Source organism: Bison bison, unplaced genomic scaffold (genome assembly GCF_000754665.1).
Source record: "Bison bison bison isolate TAMUID 2011002044 unplaced genomic scaffold, Bison_UMD1.0 scf7180017864299, whole genome shotgun sequence".
NCBI classification, from domain to species: domain Eukaryota; kingdom Metazoa; phylum Chordata; class Mammalia; order Artiodactyla; family Bovidae; genus Bison; species Bison bison.
Window position 1 is genome coordinate 4,569,045 of NW_011494871.1, and position 10,277 is coordinate 4,579,321.

General features: G+C 45.8%; 1 protein-coding gene across 2 annotated transcripts in view; it reads right to left on the reverse strand.

Moving 5' to 3' along the window:
- The window catches only part of FLT3 (fms-related tyrosine kinase 3), a 53,439-nt gene that overhangs the window by 15,957 nt on the left and 27,205 nt on the right, over positions 1-10,277 (reverse strand). For both annotated transcript variants that reach the window (XM_010851220.1, XM_010851221.1), the window contains 6 exons: positions 6,762-6,865; positions 5,681-5,789; positions 5,240-5,418; positions 3,641-3,747; positions 3,414-3,546; positions 3,227-3,331 (listed from right to left, as the gene is read on the reverse strand). In XM_010851220.1, coding sequence (XP_010849522.1) covers positions 3,227-3,331; positions 3,414-3,546; positions 3,641-3,747; positions 5,240-5,418; positions 5,681-5,789; positions 6,762-6,865 — 737 coding nt within the window. The remainder of the gene's footprint in view (positions 1-3,226; positions 3,332-3,413; positions 3,547-3,640; positions 3,748-5,239; positions 5,419-5,680; positions 5,790-6,761; positions 6,866-10,277) is intronic.

Sequence of the window (10,277 nt, forward strand, 5' to 3'; positions counted from 1 at the left end):
CTTCAGTACATCTACTTTGACTTGTGTGAGCTCTCAGGAGCATCTGGATTTCCAGCTCCTTGGCCTAGGAGTGACATCGGGACCCACTCTGCATCCCATCTCCTGCTGCCTCATGTTGTACAAGGATTCGTGCCTTTCGGGTGTCCATGTCTTGTTCCTCATGACCCAAAGGACATACTTTACAACGACCCTAACTTTTTCAAAGCACTTTCATATACCACTACCTGACTTTCATTCATTCATTCAACAAGTATTTATTGAATGCCTATTGGGTAGGAGGCAATGTGCCAGGACTTGGGGGGAATAAATAGTAGAAAGACACAGCCCCTGTCTTCCTGGAGCTCAGAGCCCCCCTGAAAGGGGAGACAAGTAAATGAACATAGTGTCATTAAATGCCATATGGGACGAGCGAATCTATTGATGAAACAGAAGCAGACTCACAGACATAAAGAACAGACTTGTGGTTGCCAAGGAGGAGGGGCATGGGGGGAGAGGTGGACTGGGAGTTTGAGGTTAGCAGATGCAAATTATTATCTATAGGATGGACAAGCAACAAGGTCCTACTGTATACAGAGGGAACTAAATTCAATATCCTATGATAAACCATCACGGAAGAAGAATATAAAAAATAATGTACACATATGTACAACTGAGTCACTTTGCTGTATAGCAGAAACTAATACAGCACTATAAATCATACTTCAGTATAAATTATACTTCAATAAAAATAAAAAACAAATGCCACGTGGAAAATGAATGTAGCATGCTGCCCCACACAAGAGGGACACCTAACTCAGACTTGGGAAGGGTGGGGAAGGGGATACTAAATGTTTATGCTGAGACCTGAGGGAAAACAGGAGTTAACCAAGTGAACTCAGAGTGGGAAGGATGAGGAAGAAGTCCTGAAGTCACTGGATGGGCCAAGATCAAGAAAGAGGACCACATGGAAGCAACCTAAATGTCCATCAACAGAGGAATGGAGAAAGAAGATGAGGTACAATGGAATATTACTCGGCCATGAAAAGGCATGAGACTGTGTTGTTTGCAGAGACACGGACAGATCTAGAGACAGTCAAACAGTGAAGTAAGTCACAAAGAGAAAAACAAATACCATACAATATCACTTATATGTGAAACCTAGGAAAACGGTACAGGTGAATTTATTTGCAAAGCAGATACAGAGAACAAGCTTATAGATACCAAGGGGTGGCGGAGTAGGATGAACTGAGAGACTGGGATTGAAATATATACACTGTTGATACTATGTATAAAATAGATAACTAATGAGAACCTACTGTAGAGCACAGGGAACTCGACATAATGCTCTATGGTGACCTAAATGGGAAGGAAATCTAAAAAAGAGGAAATATACGTATATGTGTAACTGACTCACTTTGCTGTACAGCAGAAACTAACACAGCATTGCAAAGCAACTACGTGTGAGTGTGCGCTCAGTTGTGTCTGACTTTTTTGCAACCTCATGGACTGTAGCCCACCAGCTCCTTCTGTCCATGAAATTCTCCAGGTAAGAATACTGGAGCAGGTTGCCATTTCCTATACTCCAGGGTATCTTCCCAACCCAGGGATCAAACCCAAGTCTCTTGCGTCTCCTGCATTGGCAGATGGATTTTTTACCCCAGGAAACCTCAAAGCAACTACACTCCAATGAAATTTAAAAAAAGAAAAAGAAAGAGATAGAGGACAGCATCCAAAATATACAGATCTGCCCTTATGAGGCTTGCAGACTACAGGGGCAGCTAACACACTAGTTAAATAACTAAACAGCCATGTAATTATAGTTGTGATCAATTTTATGGGAGGGAAAAGCCCAGAGGGAGCTAGGCTATAGCATCTAGCAAGGAACTTGAGCTCATCTGGGGCGTGAGAACGGCTTCCCAGAGGAAGTGGTATCTGAGCTGAGATCTACAGGAGGAGCAGGCGGTGACGCCGTGAAAGGGGAAGGGGAAGGATGGATGTGCAAAGGCCCTGAGGCGGGAAGAGCACGTCACTCCAGAGGAACTGAGAGCTTCGAGGGCAGAGGCAAGCTGCAGCCACGTCGTGCTGGGCTGTGTGGACTGTGCAAGATGAAAGCAACTGGGAAGGTTAAGTAGGAAAATTATGTGACCAGCTTTGCATTTCAGAAGCATCACTTGGGCTTCAGAATCCAGAAGGAGGTTAGAGTGCATATAGAGTAGCTTCTTCGAAGGTTGGTGCATCCATTCAGAAGAAACAGGCAGTAACAGGGGTTAAGAGAAAAGAGGATGGACTCAAGAGGCACCTGCAGGAAGCCTGATAGGAATAGTTACAATGAGGATGGTTTCTAGGATGAGTCAGTCCCAGGTCCCTGGTTGGCCCAACTGGGTGGCTTGTGGCCAGTCACTGGTACTTATAACCAACCGGTGAGAGAGGGAGTATCAACCAAGGGCCAGGGTTGGAAGAGTCCACTTTGGATAGGCTGTCTTTGAGGGACCCTGGAGACATTTAGGCATGTGGACATAACCCGAAGCTTAGCAGGGAGATGCAATCGTGAGAACCATTGGTACACGGGATGAGGTCATGGGCGAGCTGAGACAGCCCTTGAGTATGAGGAGTGGAAAGGAAAGTGGGACCCGGAGTAAGCCTTCAGGAACTCCACATGAGAGATGGATGAGAAGATGAGGGAGCAGCCAAGGACAGTGCAGCAGTCAGAGGGTGGGAGGAAACCAGAAGAATACAGCGCCATGGAAACTGAAGGAAGAGAGCACATAAAGGTGGAGGGAACCGTCGATCGTGCCAACTGGTGCTGAAAATTCAAGCAACATGAGGACAGAAAAATGCCCATTAGACTTAGTTCATGGTGGAGGCAATGGAGGGTGGGCTCATGATCACTTAGAGCCAGCTGGGGGCGCTCTTGCTAAGTGAATGATGCTCACAGAGGATGTTGGGAGGGAGGGGTGAGAAACGAGTGGGGATACAGAAGGCACCGATTCCCTCTTCTACCCGGCGCCCATGTCACCACGTAAGACACACAGCTGCCTGTAGCAACGGTAACCCCAAAGCTGAAAAGCACCTAAGCAGACAGAGGAGAGGAAGAAGAGGTGGACTTGAGTTCTATATTCATGACTTAGTGGACACCAACCCCAACTCACTCCCTTTTAAGCTTTGAAGCCGGGCAAGCAGTACCCATAACCATGATGGAAAAGAGGAGGTGGCAGGCGGCACCTCCCCTCTTGGCGCGTCTCTGTACCTTTCAGCATCTTGACTGCAACCTGGATGGAGACCCCTGTCTTACTAATTCCGTAGGCGGTCGCATTCATCACTTTTCCAAAAGCACCCGACCCCAGGACCTTCCCTGCAAGACACGTGGTGAGTGAGTGAGCGTTCGCTGAGGATTTTCCCACAGGAAGGAAACAGGTGAAACATCTGATTCTTACCAAATTCTAAGTTTTCTCTTGGAAACTCCCATTTGAGATCATACTCATATTCTCTGAAGTCAATGTACAAGTACTCGTTATCCAGAGAGCCGGTCACCTGCACCATCTGCAGCTGGCTTTCGTAACGAAATTGCTTCCGAGAGGAAATAATGAGTCAGTTAGCCACAGGGCATTCTTTAGATATGGGACACAGTGACAGCTTTTTTTTTTTAAACCTTTGCTTTTACCTTTTTGTACTTGTGACAAATCAGCATGGTTAAAACGGCAATGAAGGGAAGACAGAGGCCAATTGTCGCATAGAATGAGATGTTGTCCTGGATGGAAGGGAAGGGCCCTGCAACAGAAGAGCATCCCGGAGCAGTGGGTGAGAACCCGGAGATCGCAGGCTCGCTGCAACCTCTCACATCCTGTCTGAGGGGCTGTTATTTGTGATGCTTACAAGCCCTCTATGCACAGAAGCCCACAGAAAAATCAGGCCATGTTCATATAAAGAACACTTCCCTCCCAGAAAATTTTAGATGATTCTGAACCCATTTTATTTATTTGGCCACACCCTCTGGCATGTGGGATCTTAGTCCCCTGACCAGGGTTGGAACCCATGCCCCCTGCATTGATGCACAGAGTCTTAACCACTGGTCGGTCAGGGGAGTCCCTCTGAGCCCAGTGTAATAAATCATTTACTAGGGGTTTTAAGGATTACACCTATTTAAACCCACAGGATAGTCAAGCCAGATTAGAAAAAAAAAAAAGAAGAAGTCTGTCTACCATATATAAAATAGATAAACAACACAGTCCTAGTATATAGCACAGGGGACTATATTTAATACCTTGTAATAAACTATAATGGAAAAGAATCTGCAAAGTCACATGTGTGACTGAATCAAGAATGTTTTTCTACTATACATAAAGTAGACAAACAACACAGTCCCACTATACAGCAAAGGGAACTATCAACATATTCTGTATTTTGTAATAAACTATAATGGAAAAGAATTTGAAAAAGAATACACATATAAAACTGCATCACTTTGCTGTACACCCAAGACTAACACAACAACATTGTAAATCAACTATACCTCAATTTGAAAAAAAAAAGAAACTTGTGTTCCCACAATGAAGCTGTCATATGAATGTGGGGAAGTTAGTTTGGGGATGCTGGTGATTCTAAACCATTAGTGTAGGCGGCCAGGTTTCAGAATTGCTTAATTTCAGAGGGCTCTAAATATCAAACCAAAAATGATAAAACAGCAGGCTAAAAGGCAAATAAGGAGATTAACTGAAAGGGAAAGAGGTAAAGACTCCAAATTACTAAATCTGTCTCCCTGGATCTGGATCTCTGTTTGTTGTTGCTGTTGTTCAGTCGCTAAGTTGCGTCCGACTCTTTGCGACCTCAGGGACTGTAACCCACCAGGCTCCTCTGTCCATGGGATTCTCCAGGCAAGAACCTGGAGGTTTGCCATTTCCTTCTCCAGGGGATCTTTCTGATCCAGGGATCAAATTTGAGACTCCTGCTTGGCAGGCAGATTCCTTACCACTGAGCCACGAGGGTTGTCAGGGTAGATGCCCACTATACCAGGAGTTTGGGGTTCTACCCACATTACCTGAATTCATGAGTTACAGTAACATCAGTAGAAGTCACTCTGCCCTTAAACTACAGAACATGTATATTCACTGGGGATTCCTGCCTGACTCAAAAAGCCTTCTCATCTCACACACTGAATCTGCACACTCTTGTAAAACTCCCCCAAATAAAAGCCAAAGACAGGGCTTAACTTCTAGTGGGGAATTCCTGAAGGTGGCATGTTTCAATAGTGATTGCTGTCTACCTGGTGAGCTCAGAAGGATTGTCTCACAGGACGTGCCGAGGGCGTTATAGGCACAACACTTCACCAGGAACCCTTTGACAGCCTCACTCATGTTCAGCGTGCTGCTCGATATCCACTGTCCAAACACTTTCCTGTTGGCCTTTTTATTCCAAATTCCTTCTGTGATTTCTTCTGTGCAGCTGAAAAGAAATGGCAGAGAAGTCAGAGGGGCGTGGCTGTCATCAGATTAGAAGTGAGGGTTTCTCTAATGGGGTCTGTAAGAGACACATCTATTATAGGTTATCAGAAACAATCTGATCATTGAGAATTATGGTCGACTAGGAAGGTAAGCATTTGAAATGCTCTAGCGTTTCTTCTTAAACTGAATTCACGAGAAAGCGTCAGTATGTCAGAGAGAGTTTCATGTTCTTCTAACACAAGAGAGGCCAAGGTCCTCATTACTTGGGGGACTTGTCTGAGCACTTCTTCCAGGTCCAAGATGGTATAGGGTACCCATCAGAGGAGCAAGAAGCCTGACTTGCAGATGCCTCAGCCAGCACTTGAGGTTTCCCTGTAGAAAACAAGAGGAAAAACAAGCTCATGGAGTAATGCACTTTTCAGAAAGGCTTTCCAAGTCAGGTTTATAGAGGCTGCCCGTGCACTGTAAGCAGTTGTGCTTCTTGGAGGGTGTCTCAGGCAGGACTCAAAGAGGAGGTCCTTTCCCCTTGTCACGTCACCTTCGGTGCAGGCAGCCCTGCCACCTCTCTGGGGAGCACCCCCTGGCCAACACTAGACCCTTCCTGGAGAGAACGCAGGTGTAGACTCTATCTACTTGCTCACCCTAAAATGAGTCTTAGCTTCAGGAGAAGCATCTGCAGAAAAAGTCCAGCGAAAGGTACTCTCCTCTTTTCATAGACCAAAGGAACAAAAACTATTAAAACAACTAAATGGCAGGTAGTATGACTTTTGGCCTTTTCTTAACATGATCTTTCAAAGTACTAAAACCAATAAAGTGACACACTAAAGCCCCTTCAGAAAGGACATGGACTCAGCATCTTAACTTAAAAGGATGAGCCCAGAAAGAGGTCTGTGTGTCAACAGAGCCAGGAGATATGAAAGTACAATTTCAGAACACTTCCACAGGTCAACACAGTTTCATCACACTCCTTCCCTAAGCCATTGCTTAGCTCTTTCTGGTCCGAGTTAATACATGATTAAGGAGTCACAAGAGTGAAATAAAATTTCTTGACTACTTCACTTCTTTTTTAATTTTGATTGATTTATTTTTAACCGGAGGATAATTGCTTCACAATATTGCGTTGGTTTCTGCCATACATCAGCATGAATCAGCCATAGGTATATGTACATCCCCTTCCCCCTGACCCTCCTCGCATCTCCCACCCTGTCCCATCCCTGTAGGTGGTCACAGAGCCCTGATTTGAGCTCCCTGCCTTATATAGCAAGTCCCCCTGGCCATCTAATTTAATATGGTAATGTATGCCTCCATGCTACTCTCTCCATTCACCCCACCCTCTTCACTTACTTCTTATATTCAGTGTGAACTCTTTTGTGAACTGGGCGTCATCATTTTCTGCATGGAAGATATACTGTCCTGGCTGGTGTTTATGGTTGCAAAACTTAGATATGCTGTTGGAAAAAGAGTTAAAGACAGACTTAGCCAGATTCTTTGAGGAGATGCTGAAATGAGCGATGGTGTGCTTGGGAAGAGTCTCCCTGGAGACACTTCAGTTTCTCAAGCTCTGTGGACAGGAGGTGTCTTCACGTGCTACTCAAAGCGTGGTCCATAAACAGGCAGCATCAGCCTCGATATTATCTGGGAATTTGTTAGAAATACAAAGTCCCAATCTCCCTCCACCCCCCCACACACACCTACTGAGAGTCTGCATTTTAAGATGATTTCCTTGTGATTCACATGCACATTAAAGGTTGAGAAGCACTGATCCAGGCTGGGGCTCCTAAGAGAGACAAGAAGGTTCCAGCCACTACGGTTACATCCATTCCAGACTAGTCTGACTTCCCAGAAACATGGAAAAACCTTGGCGGGTGGCAGAGCCCATGACCCCTCAACCTTCTGAAAGGACAGCTCTCTGAAGTTGGTCCACGGCAGGACCTATGACCAGCCCTTGACTCCCATAGCAATTAACAGTGACGAGGGCTCAGATCCACTGAGTTTGTCCAGAAATCTCTGGGTGGTCTCAGCAGGCTCTAGTATCTTCTTGGAGTGCTCATCCATCTTACCTACCAGGTATCTGGTATTGGGGATTACCCGTTATACCTACCAGGTACATCGTACAGGGGATCAAGTTAGGCCAACTGATCAGGGACCCTGGAAAACAACCTAATTATTTAGACCTGATGGAGAAAGCAGGGAGAGGATGCTGTGGACTCCTAAGCAGGAGAGGAAAGTGATGAACAGTATTTCAGTTGAGAGGGAAATGCAGCAGGAAAGTGTATGGGAGGGAAGTCTGGAAGTAGTTGTTCAAATACGCAGCAAGTCCTTCATTCATTCATGGATTCACTCATTCATTCTCCCATCAATGGCACAGGCTGTTTGTGGGAGGAATTCAGAATACAACAGTCAGTCAGAAAAATCAGATTTCTGTTCTCACAGAACGAAGTGTTCAAAGGCAGACAGGTAAATGTGCAGCTACAGTGCAATGTGGCAAGTCGTGGGAGACAAGTAAAAGGTCAGACTTGAGAGCTCAGAGTGTGAAAAGAGGAGTGTTGTCGAAGGCAGGGAAAACGGGGAGGGAGCGGAAACAGCCAACCCAAGAGGCACCAGGACCACGAGGGGCAGCAGGTGCTGGACCAGATGTGAAGACGAAGGAGAGACCAGAATCCCAGCTGATTCCTGAGTCGAACCACCAGCCTAGCAACCGACAGAGCAGCTTCTGAGCACCAGTTTACCTGACGCCAACGTTCTGCAACCTTAACTTGGAAGCTCAAAGGTAATTCTGACTGTGGACAGTGATGGGAGATTCCATTTCCTACCAAGTGAGCATCTAACATGCTTTTTGTTTGCCTCGTTAAAAAGAAGGCTGAAGAGGCAGAAAGGGGACTTTCTTATCTTGACCTACTTCGGGACAACGAGAAGGAAATGGTTGCTGCAGTAGAAAATGACAGAAAGATGGGGAGAAAGCCAAATTATAACTTTAAGGGAGAAAAGTAAGCAACACTACATGCACTCCCAGACTTTAGGAAGGCAGGGTTTAAGAGAAAGATGTATGTCCACAAGGGAAAATGTAAGTCTCACTGGATAATAGCCAAAGACTCTGAAAAGGAACAAGAGATTTAAAAAGAAGCCAGATTGGCTGGCCAGGGACCATGCTAAAAGCATCATTCAATTTGATAAAGAAATGACCAGTACAACAATTGATAATTGCATAGACCAAAGCAATCTGGTTTGTCTTTTTTTTTTTTAAGTGGAGACTGCATTGTTTTTATTTTTTCTTCGGCTGCACCACTTGGCATGTGGGATCCTAGTTCCCCGACCAGGGATCAAACATTGGAAGTGCAGAGTCTTAACCACTGGACTGCCAGGGAAGTCTCAGAAATCTTTTTTTGAATGGTTTCCCTCCTAAGTCTCTTGTGCTGTCTGAATGGAGCCTGACTTGCCATGGACAGATGAGATAGTATCTGAAACGTTCTCGCTCTTCCAGGCAGGAAACTGGTCACAGAAACAGCCCGGACAAAAAATTGAATATTCAGGTCCTCCTCAACCGCTTGTCCACTTGTCCTATTTATGGCCGTTGACCCCTTCAAGGGCAACGACTGCAGTGCTGACCCTCCCCTGGAAACTCCAGGAGGACTAACCAGTTAGGACCAGGGAGTTTCAAAACTTCCCCTTTCCCTGGGACTTTTCTGAAAATGGCCAGCAGGCAGGAGATGGGAGATCAGGAAACGAGTTCATGGTGAAACACCTTTGGTGACTAAGATGTATTCTCAGTATAAATGAGAAGGGATTTCTCCTCTGTTATGAGCAAAATGCAGGTGATTTTCAGTTTTCATTTAGCAGCCAGAGGGGAGGAGTTGAGAAGTCACAAGTATTTCCAGCAGCGCAGGGAGTAATTTCACTAGAAAGAAGGCTTTGTTCAAAGAGCAAGGGATGATGAAAGACAAACTGGAGGACAGGGAATAATAAAGTGCAGGTTGGGGAAGCTGAGAGCTTCTGAAACCGGAGAGTCGGGGGCTGGCAAGACTGAGGGACTCCACGTGGCACTGAGGGAGGCCCCATCAGGAGACCCTGCCCACTCAGACAGCGGGGTGTGGAGCGGGCACAGTCTGGCTGAAATTGAACCCAGTCCACACATGTTTCTGTCCAGGGTCAGACACAGGGGTGGGAGAGATGCTGCTGATTTTATGTCACTCTACATAATACTAAGCTCACTTTTATTTCAGGGCAGCCCAGAATCCTGGGGAAATATAATCATTAAAAACCCAATAGTGGGCACTTCCCTGGCAGTCCAGTGGTGAAAACTCCATGCTTCCAATGCAGGGGGCGTGGGTTCGATCCCTGGGTGGGGAACCTAAGATGACACATGCCTCATGGCCAAAATATAATAAAAGAAAAATTTCAAAACATTTTAAATCAAGAAAAATCCCCAATAGTGAAGCATGGCAAACTTCAAAAGGAGGCACACTTTTATTTCTAAATAAGCAAAGCACACACCTGTATGTTTGTTCTCTCACACACTGGGTGTGAGAATCTTGAACATTTGAAATGAACTGGTGTCCAGAGGCAGTACCAGAGTGATGGTTACAAACACAGGCTTTGACTCTGCTATCACCCGGGCTTCCCTGGTGGCTCCGCCAGTAAAGGATCTGCCTGAAATGCAGGAGACCCAGGTTCCATCCCTGGGTCGGGAAGATTCTCTGGAGAAGGGAATGGCAACCCCACTCCAGTATTCCTGCCTGGAAAATCCCATGGACAGAGGAGCCTGGTGGGCTCTAATCCATGGGGCACAAAGAGTCGAGTGTGACTGAGTGACTAATGCACACCGCTATTATCCAGTGGTGTGACTTTGGACAAGTCACTTAA